The sequence below is a fragment of the Chrysemys picta genome, chromosome 3 (assembly GCF_011386835.1).
Source record: "Chrysemys picta bellii isolate R12L10 chromosome 3, ASM1138683v2, whole genome shotgun sequence".
In the NCBI taxonomy this organism is placed as follows: Eukaryota; Metazoa; Chordata; order Testudines; family Emydidae; genus Chrysemys; species Chrysemys picta.
In genome coordinates, this window is record NC_088793.1 from 47,159,731 (window position 1) to 47,181,854 (window position 22,124).

General features: G+C 47.2%; 1 protein-coding gene across 6 annotated transcripts; it reads right to left on the bottom strand.

Annotated features, from left to right (window-relative positions):
• Positions 1-388: 388 nt before the first annotated feature.
• LOC101948189 (glutathione S-transferase-like) lies at positions 389-21,902 on the bottom strand. Of its 6 annotated transcripts, none has more exons than XR_010599463.1 (7): positions 21,424-21,611; positions 11,036-11,142; positions 10,014-10,065; positions 8,420-8,552; positions 6,061-6,202; positions 1,276-1,648; positions 389-842 (listed from the first exon to the last, which is right to left on the bottom strand). XR_010599463.1 is itself a non-coding variant. In XM_065587783.1 (7 exons), exons 2-7 carry the CDS (start codon positions 11,120-11,122, stop codon positions 720-722), a joined length of 669 nt encoding a protein of 222 aa, XP_065443855.1. In that variant the 5' UTR covers positions 11,123-11,142; positions 21,841-21,902; the 3' UTR covers positions 389-719. The 6 variants fall into 6 exon arrangements, 5 of the variants coding, with proteins under 5 accessions (XP_065443855.1, XP_008175416.1, XP_008175414.1 ...); XM_065587783.1 differs by lacking the exon at positions 21,424-21,611 and adding an exon at positions 21,841-21,902 and having other exon boundaries at positions 1,517-1,648; XM_008177194.4 differs by having other exon boundaries at positions 1,517-1,648; positions 21,437-21,616.
• Positions 21,903-22,124: the final 222 nt, after the last annotated feature.

Here is a 22,124-nt window from a genome sequence, read left to right on the forward strand (position 1 = left end):
CATTAGTTTGGTATGTTAGCGAACAAAACATTTTAAATGAGAGTTTAACCCAAATTTTGAAAACTTCAGAGATTCAAATGGTTTTTCATTTCTGCTTACAAAATACCAATTACTGAGCTCGGCATATTTTCTTGTGTATGGGAAGTATTTCATGCAGCAGAAAAGGTTTTAGAATCTGTATGAAAAGCTTTCAAGGACATTGTTGGCTAGGAGTACCGGTGTGATCAAAATCCAACAGCCATGAAATACTAATGGAGGTAGCGTGGTCCAGCGGATAAGAAAATGGAGAGGGAATCAGGGATTGGGTGCACCCACTTTTCTAAAGCACTTTAAGAGGTATAGCTATGCGTACTAACCTACATGTGTTATAAATAAATGAGCTCCAACAGAAAGTAATGAGTGTTTTATTTCAAGTAAATGTATCTTCCAATTACAAGATTATTTAACAAGTTACCCTAGTCTACAATTCATTGTAATCTAGTTATAGCTATTACAGAGACATTTTTAAAGAGTTATGTTTCGGCATGCTAGCATTTAACATGCTAAAAACTTTCAAATCCAGTTTCACAGACTAAAGCCAGAAGAGCCCATTATCATCTAATGTGACTTCCTGTATAGCTCAGGCCATAGAATGTTTGAGTTATGTGAAGTTTACAGCTATATTAAGCATGGCTGAGCTACTATACTGTAGGTGCAGTGATTTTTAGTAATCACATAGATTAGATGTTGAATATTTTCTTCACCTGTGCAATGAACTTGTCATCTGCTGGTGGTTTCCTTTGGCTACCAGGCTGCAAGAATTTCTTAATTGTGGGGATGTTGCTTATTCTTCCTTTAAAAGCCTAAAAGAAGAAGCAGTAAAAAGCCTTTGAGAGTAAGGAAATGACATTCAGCTTCAGAGATTAAAATGCACAGTGTATTTAACAAAAAATTTGCATGAGCAAAAAAAAAAAAGGCACAAAACAATTGGTAGCTATTTGTGGCCAGATTTCACAGGTCAGTACTAGAGCTGGCCAGAGGATGACCTTTCTTTTTTGGACCAACTTTCAAGGTTTCAAAATTTATTTTGTTCCAGACTGGTGTTCACGCAAATGAAATGGTGTTAATGTCTGTTTTCAATTTGGGGAGCAACAGGGTGTGACAGCACAGTGATTTGGGCACCAGCCTAAGACCTAGAAGACCTAGATTCAAGTCCTTGCTCTGCTTTGAGTTGGTCAAAGCAAGGACTTGAACCTGGGTCTTCCACATCCCAGGCCAGTGCACGAGAGTGTTTACCTCTAAAAAACAGTCTTCATCAAAACTGAAACATCTCTGTTCAGCATTTTGGCTTCAATGCAGGTTTTTTTGCTGAAAATGTTCTGAGCAGCTCTACTCTTTCCACAGCATCTCCCACTGAGACTAACGAGAGCTCAAGTGCTGCAGTGGCTCCAAGGGCTTAAATATCAATACTTTACACTGGGCATCGGAGTCTGAATATAAGTGTATGTTCCTTGGTGAGATCAGGCGATTCAGTTACCTGTAACTGAGGGAATGGGGAGAGTATATCAGGCTTGCACTCTTCTGTCATTAAAATGGCCTCAAGCAGATGGACATCCGCCCAGCTAAATTTGTTACCAACAAGAAATTGCTGGCCATGGTCTTTTAAAACCTATGGAATATGAGAAAACAGAGAGGTCTTAGGGATACAAATGGGAAATAGCTTACTTACTTGGTTAGATGTGTATTTGTCAGGACTAGTCCAAGCAAGAGGTCTGAGGTAATAGAGGATTGTGGGCAATCAGAATGCAAAGCCATTTAATTCAAATTGGGTCCACGATTCAGTGTATAACCTTCTCCTAGGCCAGGATAAGTGCAGGACTTCAGTCCCCAAGAAGGAGATTCATGGCAATGGTGCAAACAAAAGGGGATTATTTGTAGAAGTAGTTAAGAAATAGTCGATGGAGGATTACCTGTGATGTGTCCTTAATTAAAATGGGAGGCCTTCTGATTACCCACAATGTTTAATCTATCCCACAGGAATCGCCGCATGAAGCATCTTAGCTGTAGAGGCCCTCCCATGACTGGGATACAACACTTCTGCAGATTGTTAATAGCAGGTAGTTCAGGAGAAACATGACCCATCTTCAAAGCTACTAAGAGCATGGCTTGGGCTAGCAGTTATTACGAGTTTCTGGAGTCCCACCTTATTTCTCTCCCTTTTTTGCTTTGTAGGAATCTCTGCTTTAGTCAAATATCCAGAGAAACATGCTGCTGCCTAAGGAAACTCCAGCAGGGTAATTAGTCCTTGAGGAGCAGAATCTTGACAGAAAACAGCAGCTGGTACAGTCTGTGCCTGGTGTAGAACCTGGGTGAAGCAGCAACCTCCTGTGGGCCCTTGCACCCATCATTTCAAGGCTGGTTAGGAAGCAGAGGAGCAGCAACAGCAGCACCACTAGAAGATTGGGAATCAAGTGCACATTGTATGCTAAGAAAACCCCTGGACTGTGGGGTTAGAGTCCATCAGAACCAACCCTCTTGCAGAATTAGGTCTAACAGCATTTGTAAAGAGCCCATCACTGTGCTAGCCAACTTCTGGATGCCAATGTGAACAACTGAATATTACTAGTCACTCTACACTATATAAACGAGCAAACATATCTCTGTGAGACCATCTGTCCTGAATAATTAACAGGTCCCTGCCCTTACAAATACAAGGCCAAGTACAATGTAAACACATCTTATGCTTTTGGCTCTCTTAAGTCACCCTAGAAGAAACAAAGATACAAAATCTTTAAAAGTAGGTAATACAATTGGAACATGCAACCATTTAACCTCACAGCATAGATCCTGTGGGGGCATCAGTGCAGACTTGTAGGAACTTTGATTAAACTAGTTACTAGTTGAAGTTACTCTGAATGAACTTAAAAGTAGCCACTGAAAGATTAAAACAACAATGCATCACCAGGTGAAGATCAAATTAGAGCAGAGCTATTTACGGCATGCGGAGAGGTCACCATGAAAATCCTGCTATGCCTCTTACATTTAGTATGGGAGAAAGAACACCCTTCCCCCCCCCAGAAGAATGGAAGAGGAGGATTATAATCAAACTCCCCAAAAATGGAGATTTGAGTGATGGTAATAACTGGCACGGGACTGGGTGCCTTCAGCCCCAGAGAAAGTATTCTGTGCAATCACCCAAATAGAGCAGCTATACATAGCAAACTTAGAGAACAATCTGGTTTTCACTTAAATCAATTTTGCATTGACTGAATCTTCATCCTGAGAAATACTGTAGAGCAAAGCAATGAATGGCAACTGCCAGTGACCTTGATTTTGTAGATTTCCAAAAAAAACATTGGATTGTGCAGCTAGAGAACCATCATAGTAAATAGTATGAATCTATGGAGTCTCCAACAAAAGCATCCAAATTATTAAAAACCTGCATCAAAACACTCAGTGTGAAGCAAAGATAAACCAGGAGCTAACAGACTGGTTTAATGTTAACATTGGTGTCAGACAAAGTAATATCTTGTCCCTCATCTTGTTTGGAGTTGCTATTGAATTTAAGTGACAGATTGTCAGTATGAAAATGAGCACTGCATGGATAAATGGCAAGCTTGGAGATTTAGACTTTGCAGATGACATCTGTCTTCTAAATAAGACAGCTGAAGATAGCCAGACAAAGACAGATGGTCTTGCAAGTTCTGCCAAGCAAACAGGTCTTATCTCTAAATCAAAGATGGAAGTTATAAAAATTAATTTACCTACAATGATTTTCTGTACTTGAAAGGTGAAGCCTTGAAAACAGTGAATAAGTTTACTAATCTAGGCAGCATCAATCCCAGTACTGGTGATGTTTGAAATAGAATCCAGAAAAGGTTAAGCAAGTGTTGTATTTAAAAGTCTCAAATCCAATGTGGTTAGCAAAACAAACTTAAGTTCTTTAAAAGCAACATCCTAAGCATCCTCCTATATGAAGAAGAGTCCAGCCAATGCAAACTGAATATCTTTCAGTGCAAATGTATATGTAACATATTCAAAGTAAAATGGACTAAGAAGAAGTAATGAAGAGATCCTAGAATGGGCACAACTAGCTACAACAATACAAGCAGTAAGGAAGAAGAGCTGGACTTATTTGGGAAACCTTGCCCAATAGGAGGTTACCTAAACAAGCACTATTTGGCAACCCCAGGCAAGAGTGAGAGAGGCCAACCTAGAAACACACTCTGTAGCACCATAATGGCTGAAGTGGCATTATTACAGCTCAATAAAAAAGACCTGGAAAAATGAACCCAGGACGGGGATGATTGGCGCTGTTTGACTTCGAACTTATGCAGCTGATGACTGAATTTCTTGCATATTGCAAACATTGATTTTGCTTGTGCAATCTGAGGTTCTGCTGAGGAGACATCATGTGAATTACTGCGTAATTGAGGTTTTGCATTCTTACTGACAAATCCACCGTTGGACATTTCTGCTTTATGTGTGACATTTCCTGTACAACTCTCTTCCAGTCAACTCTCCATGAACTGCTGCTGTGTGCATATTTTGTATGGTACCCAAAGATTTTAGAAAAGGTTGCATATTTGTGTATAGCTCAAAATAAGTAAATAAAGAGATAGAACTCATGTACCAAATCCTGAAAAATGTACTCAAACAAATTTCCTCATTACTCCCAGGGTGACTTCAATGGGAATTTTAGTAACCATGACTAGGGCCCTACCAAATTCACGATCCGTTTTGGTAAATTTCAGTCATAGGATTTTTTAAATCTGAAATTACACAGTGTTGTAACTGTGGAGGTCCTGACCGAAAAAGGGATGGGAGGGACGGGTGCAAGGCTATTGTAGGGGGCTCACGGTATTGGCACCCTTACTTCTGAGCTGCTGCAGGTGGCTGCGCTGCCTTCAGAGATGGACAGCTGGAGAGCAGTGGCTGCTGGCTGGGAGCCCAGTTCTGAAGGCAGCATCACTGCCAGCAGCAGCGAGAAGCAAGGGATATGTATGGTATTGTCACCCTTACTTCTGCCCTGCTGCTGGAGGTGGGTCTGACCCAGTCCCAGGAGCAGCCCATGCAGGAGAAGAGGAAGTCCCGTCCCTCCACAGACTGGCTGGGGCTAGCAGCAGGAGTCTGGCACATGGTCAGAGCCCCCAGCCAGGGTGCCCCAGCCCTGCTCCTCTCCAGCACTTGGAGGCTAAAGGAGCCTTGGGCTGTCTGTGTGTGTGTCAGGGGGAGACCATAGCACCCCCCGACCATGGCACCCTAAGTGGTTGCCCATGCCGCCCACCCATAAGGCTGGTCCTGCCACCCCCCCCCCCCAAGATGATGACCTCCATACCATGCCACCCTCACTTCTGTACTGCTGCTGGTGGCAGCACTGCCTTCAAAGCTGGATGCCCAGCCAGCAGCCACTGCCCACCTAGCTCTGAAGGCAGTGCAGAAGTAAGGGTAGCAATATCACAACCCGCCTACAATAGCCAGATTTCATGAGGGAGACGAGATTTCACGGTCTGTGACACATTTTTCTCGGCCATGAATTTGGTTGGGCCCTAACCATGACAAAGGGACCCTCAATCCTGACGGGAGCCACTAGGGGCTATTACAATACAAATAAATAGCTATTAACACTTCTGAATCACAACTATATTTAATTCAGAACAGTAGAAACACATGAACTCCTTGGAAAAAATATACTCTGATATATGCTCTCATGACTGTATCCCAGCCACTGATGTGCATGCACTACCATCATGGTGCTAGCGAAGAGTCGATAACACTGTGTTACCATAGTCTAAACTACTTTAGAAGAGCTGGATTCTGCCATCCCTGCTCACAGTGAATTGCATCCTACTCTGAGAGTGGTCCTACTGAGGTCACTGGGGACTCTCTGTGGCAGAATCAGCACCAGGCTGTTTGGTGGCCCCCTTTTCACATCATTCTATGAGGTCTCCCCGAGCGGTCCTGGAGTCCTACAATTCCACCTGCCCTGAGGAGATTTCCTCCTGTACAAGGGAAATTTCAGCAAACACCATCATACAAACTGTTCTTCTTTATGGTCTGTCATATCTCACTACCACTTACCTTTTCATAGACTGGGAAGTATCTGGTTTTGGCCCTCTCGATGATTAAGGCAAAATTCTTCTCCTTTGCCTCGGGCGGTTGCAAAGGGAGTAACATGATCATTTCCATCAGATCTGTTGTTCCTTCCACGTACATATCAATCCTGAAACAAATGTTTTTTATTTTCCATTTAGAGGAGTCCATTTATTTCTGAACACTTGACTTTTGTCCAGTCAGCTTGTTATTGTATTGTAGTGCAATGGCAGGAGTACTCAGGAGGCTAACTCAGCCATTGCACTACAACAAAATTGATTTGACCTCTTGATCTTTACTATTGGAAATACTTTAGATTACAGGTTCTCAGCCTTTTTCATAGCATGGATCTCATATTAACAGAGAGATTGTCCCTGTGGCAAGAACAGCAATAGTTTACATGAAGAGTAATATTAGGAACATATCTATGTATTTTTAGTTGTGCTATTCAAAAGCTGTTTACATTTTGAAACTCAAAAAAAATAAACAGGAAAAATTTCCTCCCTGTTTTTCAACCAGCTACACTGCTGGTCAAAAAAACTTTTTGAATTTTGACAATAAATGGGAATTTTGGAAGAGGTTTTCAACCTTTGTTTTCTCTTTCAACCAGCTCCAATTTTTAGCAGATTTTTTTTTAGTAGCAGGAAACAAAGAGGCATCAGCACTATATAACCAGCAAGAGCTCTACTGAACGTTTTGAGAACCAGCACTTTAGGTTTTTGACAACAATAATGCTGAATAGGTAGCAAATGGTGGAACTTAGATTTACATGATAAATCCTATTCTAGTCAAGGATTGAATATAGCCTTCAGAATCATTAATTTGTTGGTAATGATGCTGAAAGAGTTAGAGCCGAAACTGAGTTCACGGGGCAGGGGAGGGTGGGGGAGAAGGTTTTCCTCGTAAAATGAGCACACTTATTTGGATATAATTGATATCACAAACAGTGAATCCCATAAAAGGATTCCCACTGAGTTACTTTTCAGGAGAAAGCACACTTAGTATGTTCTCTCAACACTGATGTTTTTGTTGTGACTTCATTAGGAGGGGTGGACAAGGAAAATTTCATTGCTAACATGTTAAGCTATAGCACAGCAGTTCTCAAGCTGTGGGTCAGGACTCCAAAGTGGGTGGTGACCCCATTTTAATGGGGTTGCCAGGGCTGGCTTAGACTTGCTGGGGCCTGGGGCCGAAGTCCGAGCCTGGGCCCCACCTACTGGGGCCGAAGCCAAAGCCCAAGGGCTTCAGCCCTGGGCAATGGGGCTCAGCATACAAGCTCCCAGCACAGGGCAATGGGGCTCAGGCTTTGCTCTCCCCCCTCCCCGAGGACGGTGGGGGCTCAGGCCGGCTCAGGCTTTGGTCCCCCCATCATGGGGTTGTGTAGTAATTTTTGTTGTCAGAAGGGGGTCGCGGTGCAATGAAGTTTGAGAACCCCTGCTAATGCTGTGAAACTAGAATTTATACAATGAAGTCCTTGTCTAAGCAACAGAGTATCAGGAAATTGTTTTGCTTTAGGAGATTGTTATTTGTACATATGCACTATACAATCTATGGTAATTTTTAAAGTGAACAGAAGTTTTCAGCTGCAACGGACTGTTTTTAAATTGGGCCAACCGGCACAAACATACCCCAGGCTGTCTCCAAAGATTAAGTTCTCTGAATTGCTATCATTAAATAGGAAAGAAATCAAAGTAAGCACCAAGGCATATGAGGCCTTTATTATTATCCCATTAAGGATTGGTAGTTGCCTCAGGAATTTAACGTGCTTCTGGTCTATGTAACTGAAGAAACTCTGTGGAGGGTCTTAACAGTATCATCAATTTGTTCACTAACAGTCATAAGGAACAAGTATTTAATAATGGGCTCTTCAATCTAGCAGAGAAAGGTATAACATGATCCAATGGCTGGAAGTTGAAGCTAGACAAATTCTTAATGGGAAATAAGGTGTAAATATTTTAACAGTGAGAGTAAGTAACCATTGGAACAATTTACCAAGGTCATGGTGGATTCTCCATCACTGGCACTTTTTAAATCAAGACTGGATGTTTTTCTAAAGGATATGCTCTTGGAATTATTTGGGGAGGTTCTGTGGCCTGTGATATACAGGAGGTCAGAAAAGATCACAATAGTCTCTTCTGGCCTTGGAATGTATGAATCTACCAGGTAGATAATGACCACAAATCAAAACTCTGGGTTTGAGATGTCAGTGGTGTATTGACAGGTTTATAATTTTAATATCCATGTGGGGGAGAAGGGGGTTAAATTTTAAAGCAGTACTCTTCTCTATTTTAGGTAAATGTTCAAATAAAGACAGTGTATCTTAATGAAGGTAGTGCTGTTACAGTACAGTGCTCTCTCCCTCAGGTCCTTCCCATAGAGGTTGTGTTTCCCTGCTATGTAGTTGAGAATGGCTCTGGTCTGCACCATCTTCATCCCGTCAATTTCCACCATGGGCACTTGTTGAAACAGCAGGGATCCATCTTTGGAAAGGAAAAGAAGTTAAGTCACTCAGTCCTCACAAACTGTTGTATCATTGCATGGATCTGAGAGAAAATGCCTTATAATTTACATGGACATTTCCAGTTAATTTCAGAGATCCTAAGCATCTATTGCCAGAGTGAAGGAATATGCAGTACACCTCTCATGCAGGCCACATTGCATTAGAGAAGTTATCTCTTGAACAAAACTCCCCTTCCATTGACAATCCAGATTAAGCCAAATAGAAGAAAGCAGTTTTTAAAATATGACTGTCCAGACTGTGGCTCTCAACCTATTTACCAATGTGGGTCACCTATGCAGCTCTCTGTGTGTTATGTGGGCCACATCCACCCTATATATATATACTACCTGTACATCTACAAAAAAATATGGTTTAGTATTTGTTATATGACAGCAATACAATGCAAATCGATATAGTACCTTTCTTTTCAACACTGACAAATATCTACCAAGAGCATTTTAAATTAGCAAAGTAAGGCAAAACATCAAACTGTTAAAATGAATTAATTTACTGCAAGGGTGGCATGGCATGGTGTATTGCCACCCTCACTTCCGCTCTGCTGCTCATAGCGTAGCTGGGCTGAGTGCCCGGAGAGCACGGCTGCGGAGCCTGGCTGCAAAGATGGGGAGCCCTGCCCGGTGCAGGGCACCCACCACCCAGGGGCTGCTCCTACAGACAGGGAATGCTCCCCCATCACCCAACCCCCCTGGGACTGTCCCCCCAGCAGCCAGAGCCCCCAAACACTGGGCTTGCACACGTGCCTGCCCTGCAGAGACAGAGTGCCCTGTCCAGGGCAGAAAGGTCCCCCCCCAAGGACTACCCCCCATGCACCTGCCCCAGCGCCCCCAAGGATTACCCACCAGCACTCAACCCCCACATCCAGGGACTGTGCCCCAGTATCTAGCCCCCATCCAGAGACTGTGCCCCAGCCACCTAGAGTCCGTCCTCCATGCACCAGCGGCACCCCCATCCCTGAAGCCCTAGCCCCCTGCACTCCCTCCCCGCGCTCCTGCCCCCTGTACCTCCCTCCTGTAGCCCTAGCCCCCTGCATCCCCCTCTCCACACCTGCTGGTCTACCATCTCACCTGCATGTAGCTCAGCTTTGCAGCCCACCCTGCACCCTGCAGTTCTAGTGCCAGGGAGCCTGCTCCAGCCAGGGTCACTGGCCTCACAATCCTACTGGGGTGGGAGGGGGGAGCTAACACCTGGGCCTGGTGTTGCAACACCCTAGTTTTGCACCCCCCAGGGCAGGTGCCCCTCCTGCCCCACCCTAGTTATGGCACTGAGGATGTCACATGGGTCACAGCTGTGTACTGACTGAGCCACAAGAGGCCCACAGGTTGAGAACCACTGGTCTAGACACAAACTTGCACAAGTTTAAAAACCATATCTTTAAATTAAATCAGTGCAAGTTTGTGTCCAGACTAGGCCATAGACTCACCCTTGCGTAACTTTTCCAAGTCTTCCTTTGCTTCCACAAACTCTTCTTCAAACTGGAAAACAGAAATAAAGGGGGTTGATTGTTACATTTCATGGATCATGAATGAACTATTAGTGGATATTTGCCTTTGGGTATTTTATTTAAAAAGCAGCTGATGCCACATGGAAAATGTTGAGAAACTACAAGATACAATTCTGCCTTTATGTTTCTTGCCTTGATTTCAAAAATAAAAATAAAAGACATTTGAATGAGAATAGGATCTTTGTTGCTACATAACTTGTTCTCTAGCAGCTTATCTCTCACAGTAACATACATCACTGAAAGTTATAAAGATTTTTCACTCCAAGTGCTGAGAAAGCCAAAGAGGAAAATGAATTCCTAGGAAATGACGACAATGCTTTCAAGCAAAAATTCACCACAGAAATTAAGTCATGCCACATTTTTGCTTGATGTGAATCAGGGTAGCTTGGCTGGCTTCGAGAGAGCTATGCTAATTTATACAAGTTTGAGGATCTGGAAAAAAAGTATGCAAAATTATCTCTAAACAAAATGTTTTTCAAAGTTATTCATGTGATGTGACTGGGTCTTTAAAGCAAGAGTGAATGAGAGACAATTGCAAATATCAAACATTCAAAAGAACCTGGAGAAATTCCTGACTTTGAACAGCAGCAACAATCCAAGATCTCTTCAGTTTAATTTTTCTGAACAAGACGACAGCCAAGGATATTTTCTCTTTGGAAATAGAAACCCTTGTTATTGCAACGAATGAAATCAATATATTCTACAGGACACGAAATGCCAGTTTCACTAATATCCGTACTGAATACTATTAGGACCGTGTAAGTAATATATACGAGAACTGACATGCAGAATTTACATCCAGCTTTTTGTGACTCTTGTACACATTGATGTAATCACGTGTGTGTTAGGAGATGGCGCTAACTAGTCGTTAGTCATATTTTCAAAATAGAACAGTCATTTCAACCATTGATTAATTTGATTACTTTATAAGAAGTACAAACCTCAACCCCAGCTGCTGCTAACAGCCATCGGATAGATTCCATTTTACCTCTTCCTTTAGTGTAGTGCAGTTTGGGTTTTCCAGCCATGTTTTCAGATTTCTTGTTGCCTGACAAATACAGCAAAGGAAAATTATTTAAAAAGGAAGTATTTAATTTCAAGGGGGGGATTTTGAATTTTACCTGCCAATACTGTAAATATTGCTGAGAGTCTTGTGATGTAGATGCACATGAGGAAGAGAGAGGTAATCATGACCTAGATATCTGGGCTTGACTCATACAAGCCCTCTATGGGCTCAGTGGAGCAAGAGTACCCTCTGTCGGTTTATTGAATGGGAGAGTGAACTGTTTCATAGGGAATCATGGAGTTAATGCTGAACTGGCATTGTCTTATTGATCTGCTGTTTTAAATTATGATTTATTAGGAATAAGGCAGCAGTGACAGTTTTTTTTGCCACTGTGATATTCAGGGATGCAATCTAAACGAGTAAGTGTTTATATCACTGCCCGTCCTATAACCCTGGGTGCCTTAAATGCTCTACTGATGTGGTTTACAACCCAGACACCAACAGCTAGCAGACAAGCAGGCAGTCCTCTGAGTGTCTGTATACTTTGCAGATCTAGTTCAGCACCCTGACCCCAGCAGTGTGCCTACCACACATCAGCCACATAGGTTAAGTGATACTAAGTAGAAGTAATAAGGGTTAAGAGAGGGTTACAAACAAACAAAAGTAAGAATGTGCTTCTAAACTAAAACTTAATTTCAGCCAGTTACAATCTTTGCCTAAGCAGGTTTCTCCCTATAATCAATTTCCTGAGGCTTCAACACTCTTTAACCATTTTTTACGCATCGGGGAATTCCACACCACTGTGCGCGTGCAGAATTCATGTCCCCCGCAGATTTCTTTGCTTCCCTGGATAAAAAATGACTTTCTGATGGGGAAGCAAAGGGAAGCCACAAGAGCAGTCACATGCCCCTCCACAGCAGCACGGACATGTCCTTTCAGGCACCCAGAGCAGCCAGCGGACAGGTAAATCGCTGTGGAGGGATGCTCACACCGGGGCTGGGTCACACCCACCTGGGGCTGGGTCAGACCCACCTCCCGTCTACCCAACCCCCATGCATTTGGACCCCTCCCATGAGCCTCACCCCCCCTGCACCCAGAACCCTCCCACCAAGCCCCCTGCACCCGAACCCCCACCCTGCTGAGCCTGAACCCCCTGGCATCTGGATCCCCCATACCCAGAACCCCCCCTAAACCTCCCATTCCCAAACTTCCACCCTACCAAGTCCGATCCCCTGCACCCAGAACCCCACACCGAGACCTCTGCACCTGAACCCAGACCCCCACCCCTGCACCCAGACTACCCCCCGCTGAGTCCCCGTCACTCAAACCCCCACCCTGACAAGCCACACTCCCTGTGCACCTGGACCACTCTGACAAGCTCCCCACACCCAGATCCCCACCCCACCAAGCCCCAAGCCCCCAGACCTGGACCCTCCTGCTGAGCCCTCCACACTCAGACTCCACTGCTGAGCCCCGTTCCCCCCATATGCAGACCCCACCATTGAGTCCCAACCACCTTCACCAGTACCCCCCTGCCGAGTCCTATTGACGCTCACTTTGGCCTTATAGCCTGAGCAGATCTGTAGGATGTACTTGGATAAACTACTTTGGCCGGAGCCTGAAGTACTATCCCCTCATGATGGGATCTAGGCCAGGGGTGGGCAAACTACGGCCTGCGAGCTGGATCTGGCCCCTCAGGGCTTTGGATCCGGCCCGCGGCACCGCCTGCACCGTGTCCCTGCCCCCATGGGTGGAGTGGGGGGCAGAGGGCTCCATGTGTTGCCCTTGCCTCCAGGCACCACCCCCCGCAGCTCCCATTGGCTGGGAGGTAAGCGGGGCCGGGTCGGAGCCCGAACCCCTCCTGCACCCCGCTCCCCAACTCCCTGCCCTAAGGCTTTGCCCCCCTCCTGCACCCCAACCCCCTGCCCTGAGCTCCCTGATGCACCCTGCACCCCAACCCCCTGCCCTGAGCCCCCTCCCGCAGTCCGCACCCCTCCTGCACCCCGCCCTCAGCCCCCTCCTGCACTTCAACCCCCTTCCCTGAGCCCCCTCATACACCCTGCACCCCTCCTCTGCCCCAATCCCTTGCCCTGAGCCCCTTCCTGCACACCACCCCCCACCACCCCCACACTCCCTCCCGCACATCAACCCCCTGCCCCGGCCCTGCATACAATTTCCCCACCCAGATGTCGCCCTCGGCCCAAAAAGTTTGCCCATCCCTGATCTAGGCTATCCAGTCTCAGCCACCCACCTATAAGCCAGTACCTGAGACAACAATGTTTAAATGTGGCTTTGGGATGAGGCTGTGGTCTTGCTCTGTAACTCTGCATCTTTTTCACCAATCTGTTCTACATCTACAGCTAAAGCAAAGGAAGCTGCATGCATGGTCCCCACCATTTCTATAAACACCAACTGGCAGAATACTTAGGGGAATGACTATGCAGGGATGGCTTCACTCACACCCTGTGCTTCCCATTTGTCTCACTTCCCATCTGATATCTCAGATATCAACAAGGGGCAGCACTAAGCCTGCAATGCATTCAGTAGTTTCCAGTTTTGTTAACCCTGCTCAGCTCACAGCAGCCTTTGCATTCTGCTGAGTCACCTCTCCAAAGACACAAAGGAAAAGATTTGGAACCCTTGAGGATGACTGGCCTTAAGGCTGAGGGCAAACTCAACACGTTGTACACAATGTAAATGAATAACTCCATTGTTAGAGATAAAGTTTAATTATTTATGGAACAAATTTTGCAACAATTTTTCAATCTCTTATCAGGGCCTAAAGGTTAACAGTGTAGCAGACAATCAGAAAAACACAAATGAAATGGAGGCCATGAACAAGAGTACATGCCAGTTGGGTGGTGGGGTCTTTTGCATCATTGGCTGTCCCTACTCAAGTCTCCCCATTGGATGTTTTCCTCAACAATTCCCAAATTAATGACTACTGCAATCACTAGAAGTTTTGCCTGAGTAAAGACGACAGAATTTGGCCCTCTCTCCCAGCCTCTATTTAGATTTTCATTCTTTCTGTCTTTTCCTCTGCTGATAGCCTTCTTTCCTGTTTCCTAACAGCCTGCCTGAAACTGCTCCCGGACCCATTGCTTCTTCCCTACCCCCTCTCCAAGGCCATTGATCCTCTTGTTCACATCCACTCCGCTTCCACACACCCAAGGCTTCATTGAGCAGCAAACTGAAGCTACCAAAGAGCAAACTGTAGTTATCGGTTGAACAGGGCCATCCCTACCTATTCTGGAGCCCTACGCAGCGCCCCCAAGTGGCCACTTGACTTAAGGGGATTATGGGACGTTTCCAGAGGCCAAGCACAGCGCAGTAATGCAACATCTCGTTCAGACTGACACTGGGGCGTTTCAGCCGAGGCGCAGCAAGCGTTATGCTTCTCGTGAGGTGGATTACTAGGAGCGCTACAGCTGCAGAGTCCAGGTGCTCTAAGTGCCTTGCCAGTGTGGATGGGTGGTGAATTAGGGCGCCTGGGGCTGCTTTAATGGCTCTAACTTGCAAGTGTAGCCAAGCCCTTAGACACAAAAGCATATTAATATCAGTTGGCTGCTCCACTCAGAACAGCTGGGGAGTGGAACAGAGCAGCAGGAAAGAAATTTGGCTTAAAAAGAAGTGCCTGTACTGATACAACCAGTACTTGCCCAATCCAGTTTCCTGCAGGAGGAAATCAGCTGGAGATGAGGCTATCTGCATGGGGCCCATGTCAAGGCGGCTTTGGAACACACGGGAATTATGCAAATTGTCTTGAGATTGCCCCACTCCATGATTGGTTTAGGTACGTCCACCTGAACATCTGATCATGGCTTATAGGAGCAAGGCAGTTAAGTGACTCTGTAACTACATTTTGTGATGGATATATGTTTTTAAAACATTTATTAATGTAAGAGAAGTTAAGCCATTGTTAAATTGCCTCTGACTTGATAAGATACTAGATATAACCTTTATATTTTGAAAATCTCAGATTTCCTATCCATTCTAATGAGATGTATTTTCTGTGTCTCAACCAGCATTGCCAGATCCAAGTCTGATTGTTAAATATAATTCACAAATACTTTTTTGTTTAACCTGATTTAGGTTCTGATCCTGCAATAAGCTCCACACAGGTGGACCCCCAGTTATTCAAAGACCATTGCATGGCCTTACTCCATCTTTCTAATCAGATGCAATGTTCAGAGTAGCTTTTATATTGTAATGCAGTGTTCCTTTAACAAAGCCTTACGAGGACTGTTCCAGCAGAGTGATCACATGGCATACATCCCACACTAAACCAAATCTTACTCAGTCTAGAGCAGGGGTCTCAAACACGCGGCCCCCATGTGGCCCATGGGGTTCTTTCATGCGGCCCACCAAGCTCCCCGCGCCCCTCCCCCCCGCCTACTCTGTGTCGCCGCAAGCCCCGCACCACTCCCGGAAGCGGCTGAACTACTGTATGTCCCTGCAGCCCCGGGCAGGGGGGTGGGAGGCAAGTAGAGGGCTCTGTGCTCTTACAGCTCCCATGGGAACTGGGAACTGCGGCTAATGGGAGCTTTGGGGGAGGTACCTGGATGAGCAGCAAGAGCAGCACGAGGTGCCGTTTCCCCTCTCCCCCCAGGGACTCCAGCTGCTTCCTGCCCTGGCTGTGGTGCGCGTCGCTGCCACCTCAGATCCACTCTAGGTAAGCGGCGCCGGGCCCCATACCCCGCATCCCAACCCCCTGTCCAGAGCCCCCTGCCATATTCCACACCCCTCCTGCACCCCAACTCCCTGCCCTGAGCCCCCTGCCACACCCTGTACCCCTCACCCCTCCTGCACCCCAACCCCTTGCCTGGAGCTCCCTGCCACACACTGCACCCCAATCTCCTGCTGCACCCCTCACGCCTCCCGCACCCAGGGCCGGCTCCAGGGTTTTTGCCCCCCAAGCAGCAAAAAGAAGAAGGGGGGGAAAAAAAAGCTGTGATCGCGATTTGCGGCACTTCGGCACCGCTGCTGCTTCAGTCTTCGGTCGCAATTCGGCGGCTGGTCCTTCGCTCTGAGAGGGAGTGAGGGACCTGCCGCCAAATTGCCGCCGAAGAGCCGGACATGCCGCCCCCCTCCGTTGGCTGCCCCAAGCACCTGCTTGCTGGGCTGGAGCCTGGAGCCGGCCCTGCCCGCACCCCAACTCCTTGCCCTAAGCCCCCTGCTGCACCCTGCACACCTCCTGCACTCCCTGCCCTGAGCCCCCGCCGCACCCCTCACCCCTCCTCCACCCCACACCACAATTCCCTGCTGTACGGTGCACACCTCCTGCACCTCAACTCCCTGCCCTGAGCCCCTGCCACACACCCGCGGACCCCTCCTGTTCCCCCTGGGGGCAGGGAGCGGGCAGAGTTGGGGTGAGGACTTAGGGGAAGGGGTTGGAAAGGGGGCAGGGAAGGGGCGGGGCAGGGCCTCATGGAAGGGGTGGAGTGGAGGTGGGGCCAGGGGTAGCAAGTGGGGGGTGTCAGTGATGCGGCCCTCGGGCCAATGCACTAGTCCTCATGCGGCCCTCAGGGTCATCTGAGTTTGAGACCCCTGGTCTAGAGATGTGTAAACCAGTGAACTGATCTCTGGTGGGACTTGGACCAACAGGGTTTGGATCCAGAAACAGCAGCTTGACCACAAAGTGCCCTAATAGGATTAAGGGTAAATTACCCCTGAAGGTTTAAAACTTTAATTACAAGTGGTGATAAAACCTTAATCTCTCTTCAGATCTGACTAAGAGCTAGAGCCATACTCCTCCCCAGGTCAAGCTGTACAGCTCCATGCCCCAACCCTGCACGATGCTGAGCCCCATAGAGTCAGTGGGAGTTGAGGGTGCTCGGCCCTTTGCAGGAGGCACTCTGCACCACTCAGTACCAGCTGCCAAATGAAGAATCTAGTTTTTCTATCAGCAATGCATGGGCGATTCTGTCTTTTCATGGAGAGTAAAGTCCCTGTTAGATCAAACACCCAAAGTTAAACTCAGTCCCAGACATGTCTGCAGAGAAGAACTATCAATATGTAACAATGTTAAACAACTCACAAGTTATGCCGCAAGTTATGCAAAATAAACTGTCCTAAGGCCAGACTGCAATTTGGGCTACATGCTTGTCGGGGAGAAGGAATAAGAAACCCACCACCACCACACACACACATTTATGTAGGCTACCTGGAACTTGGGTCCAGGTGCATAGAAGTAAGCAAGGTTACATGCCTGCTTATTTCCTCCTCTGAGTATGTAAGCAGGGATTGGACAGAGCCTTGGCTACACTCCCTACTTGCTGGCCAGAGTAGTTGAGCCAACAGGATAGTAGATTAGGGCTAGGTCCACAAAAGAATGTAGGCACCCTGCTTGGCTGCCACCTAACCTTGCAGGCACCTGAACTCACTAAGCATCTACATTTCTGCTGTAAAAGACCCCAAGGCCCTTAAGTTTCTGCCTCTGGGCAGGTTCACTGATGCTTCACTCTAAGGTTCTGTCTACACAGTATTTGGGAGCCCGAGGAACAAGCCTCCCAGCCCGGATCAAGAGGCTTATGCTCTAGTTGTGTAGACAGTACTTTGGAGCTGTGGCTTGGGCTGGAGCTCAGGCTCTGAAGCCTGTGGGGAGTCTTCAGAAGAGCCCAAACTGCAACTTCAAAGCGCTGTCTACACAGCTATTTTTAGAGCCCGAGCATGAGTCGGTCAACCTGGGCTGGGAGGCTCACTCCCCCCGGGCTCCCAAATGCTATGTAGATGTACCCTAAAAGTTCAGATGTCTGTCTCGTACCTAAGCCCCAGGCCAATCCACAAAGTGGGGAAAGCGAAGCAGGCACCTCCAAGGCACAGGAAAAACAACCACTGGCCACCCCTCCCACCAGCAAAAAGGATCCTAGTGACAACTATTGCTAAGTATTACTAAAATTAGTGAGAGAACCATTTCCCCCTTCTCCTCCCCCCATCCCATTTTTATGTTATTTTATCATTTTTCTTACCTTATCATAACACAGTGCCACAGTCCACATGTCAGGCATGTGAACTGTGAGCACTTTAGTGTGTCTCAAGTGAAAAATACCCTGGCATAGTAAATCTACAAAAACTGGCCAAGTGGCAACCCTAGAGAAGCACCTGTCTCATCCATGGGGCCCAATGCAGTAGATGTGCTCAGAGTATGCCTAATGCCACACACAATAGCAGGGTCGCAAGGAGGAGGCAGCCTCTTTCATAACCTTTAGCCCAGGGTACTCCACAAGGATGTGGGGAAACCCTGGTTCAATTTCCCCCTCTACCTGATGAAGAGACGGGATTTGAACAATGGTTCTCCAACTCTCGGATGAGTGTTCTAACCACTGGACTATGGGATGTTTCCTATTTAAACTGTTTCACTTTAATTAATACCCGATAATTAAATATCAATCGGATCAGAGTAAGAATCACACTGTAGCCCAATGGTTAGGACACTCACCTAAGAGATGGCAGATACCTCTTCAGATCCTTTCTCCTCAATGGGCAGAGGAGGGAACTTAACGGGGGTGAGTATCCTAACTGCTGGGCTAAAGATTAAGGGAGGAGGCTGCTCTCTTCCCCCACTCCAAAACTATTTTGTATGGAGTTAGGCAGGCAACTAACTCTCTCTTGCAAGCAATTACTTAGATGGCTAAGCTGCCAGATTCCCAGTCGTGGATCGCAAACAGAGATAGGACCCTCCCTCAAGCCTAGATTTAGGCAACTAACTCTATGGGGGGGGGGAGATTTAGGACACACCTGTCTCATTAGCAAGCATCTCCAACTGGCTATTTTAGGCTATGTCTACACTTAAAATGCTACAGTGTAGACACTCACTACAGCAATGGGAGAGGTTCTTCCATCACTGTAGTTAATCCACCTCCCCAAGAGATGATAGCAAAGTTGACAGAAAAATTCTGTCTACACCAGGTGCTAGGCTGGCTTAACTACATCATTCAGTGGTGTGGATTTTTCACACTTCTGAGTGACATAGCTGGCTTGACCTAACTTTTCAATTTAGACCAGCCCTTAAGCTCTACCTAGCATGCTGGCTCTTATGTATCCATTCTTAGGCTCCTGTCTCCATAGGCACTGACTTCTACCCCCCCGTTCCCCAAGCCCCCGCCTCACCTCTTCCTGCCCCTGCTCTGCCCCCACTCCCACTCCCACTCCATCTCTTTCCGCCCCCTCCCCTGAGTGCGCCCCAGTCCTGCTCCTCCCTCTCCCGCCCAAAGCCAACCTATTCGCAGCAGGCGGGACGCACCGGGGGAGAGGGAGAGGAGTGATCAGCAGGGCCGCCGGTGGGGGAGAGGCGCTGGGGGGGAAGGAGGAGGTGAGCGGGGAGCTTGCCTGCTGGTGGGTGCTAAGCACCTGCTAATTTTTCAGCACCCACGGAGTCAGCACCTATGCCTGTCTCTCCCCAAGCATTGTATACCAAGCCTAGGCACCTAACTCAGGCTTTGTGGATCCCACTATTGCTCCAGTACTTTTTTTAGACATCTAAAAGTTAGACATTACAATCTGAGCACTGCAACACCTAAGTCCCTTTTATAGAACAATGTCTTAGTGCTAGCTTAAGGAGCAAGAATCATAGAAGTGCAGGATTGGAAAGGACCTCGAGAGGTCATCTAGTTCAGTTCCCTGCATTCAAGGCAGGACTATGTAATAACTAGACCATTCCTAACAGGTGTTTATCTAACCTGTTCTTAAAAACCTCTAAAAGAAGGAAGCAAATATGTCTCATAAGGGTGTCAAAATGCCTTCTGGGGCAGTGCAGTTCAGTTCATGCAGCCCTTTGCTCAGGCCTGAAGACAAAGTCACAGTCCAAAACCCTTAAAGGTATTTATTTAGTGCCTAACTCCCTAAACTTTGAGGATCAGGGGACCAAATCCTTCCTGTTAAATACATATACATGCTCTCCAGCAAGGTTCAAAACATACGGAATGGGCATTTATGACTTGGTTGACGTCAGTGGAGTTGTGAGTGCTCAGCATCTCTGAGGATCAGGCCCTGAATTCAATGTCAAAGTGTTGAAACCTATGCACAGGAAGAACAAAACTCTCCTGGGTGAGTTCAAACAATGGAATTAGGAGCCTGGACTAGTTCAAAGAAAGAGTTACATAATGGGACTACAGCTATTACATTACTGAACTCTGCAGCTATAACTAGAGGTTATGAAATCACTGTGTGTTTTGCAAGTTATGTAGTCTGACAGGGCTCTTCGGGTAACAGCCAGACAGACGGCTGAAGACAACAGTAAATGCAGAAGCAAACTTTTTGGAGCAAAGGGTCGGTTTCAATGTCTCTCCCATTTTGGAAAAAAGTTTCAAAATTGTCAGTGTCCCATTTTGACATTTTTCAGTTTGAAACAACATTATGTTTAGAAATTTAAGTTTACCATAAAAACAAACCAAAATGTTTCATTTCAGCAGATCCAATTCCCCCTTCCCACCCCAACCCCCTTTCAGATTTATGGTTTATGAAAAATTGAGATGTTTGACTTTGCTCCCATTTGGACTAGCAAAGTTTTTGAAACTTCAAGAATCCATATAGGTAGGGTTGCCAATTTTGGTTAGCCCTCTTCCTGGAGGTTTCATCACATCACATAATCTTTAATTAAAAAATAAGCTTTAATTCCTGCAGACGCCAGAACAATCCTGGAAAGTTGGCAACCGAGAGGAAAGTCATTTCCTGCCCAGCGCTAGTGGGATCACAGCCCAGCCCAGCCCATCGCCACGCTCGCATTGCTGGGTAAGGGGGTTGGAGCAGACAATCGCCCTCTCCTGCTGGAGGCATCTCTGCACCAAACCCTCCCTGGGGCTGGAGCTTTAATCCACAGCCGGGCTCAGAGCTCAGCCCGCACACAAACGCTTAATGACAGGGGCTGCCTGCGCCCCTCGCTAGGCAGTGTTGCCTCAGCAATTTCTCACTTGCGCAATCAGTAAACACCGCCTGCGCGACAGCCAGGGGAGCAGGCACTGGCCAGCGCTTCCCCCAGGGACTCGGGGCCCTGCCTCCCCTCAGAGAGGGCCCGGGGGACGCTGACTCCCGCCCTGCTCTCCTGGCCCCTTTCCTGCCCACTGCTCTCCCACCACACGTGCCCTCACGCAGCGAGCGACACAAACATCATGTGTTGCGCCTCCCAGCGCCCATCACCTACCCGCGCCGCGCTCCTGCCCTCGGGCCCCCTCTGCTCTTAGGGAGCCCCCCGGGAGCCACTAACTCCCGACTGGCCCCACACGTTACAGCTGCAGAAAATCCAGAGCCAGCCCCGTAAACACGCGGCGTAACCACCTGCAGCTCCCCGGGAGCAGAGCCGCTCCCTGGCCGTTTCTGAGCACTGACCTCGCACTCCCGCCTCACTCCTCCTTAGACACAGACAGTAACAGTGTGGCTGCCTTCAGCCTGTGACCGGCCGGCTCCACCTCCCGAGGGGAGTCTTCTCTCGGACCCTATGAAATGAAGAGGCGCCCACCCAGTCCCACTGGAGATCAGTTTACTCTGGCTCCTCTCCCAAATCTCTCTCCCCTAGCAGTGCAAAGGGGAGGGAGGCTGTGTTTTGTTCCAAGCGATTTGTTTGTTAACAAACAAAAAAAAAATGAATATGATGTTTCTCATGCTGCTGGACTCTGACTCCAGGCCTTGCTTGGTTTGAGAAACTGAGGCCAGGTCTACACTAACCCCCTAATTTGAACTAAGGTACGGAACTTCAGCTACGTGAATAACGTAGCTGAAGTTCGAAGTACCTTAGTTCGAACTTACCTTGGTCCACACTCGGCAGGCAGGCTCTCCCGTCGACTCCACGGTACTCCTCTCGCCAAGCTGGAGTACCGCAGTCGACGGCAAGCACTTCCGGGTTCGACTTATCGCGTCCAGACTAGACGCGATAAGTCGAACCCAGAAGTTCGATCGCTCACCGCCGAACTACCGGGTAAGTGTAGCCAAGGCCCGAGTGATACTGAGGCTTTGCTCCAAACTGTTAGTTAGACAAATGCAGAGAGAAATGCTCCTGGATTCTGAGTGTTGGGGTTACTAGGCTTGCCTGA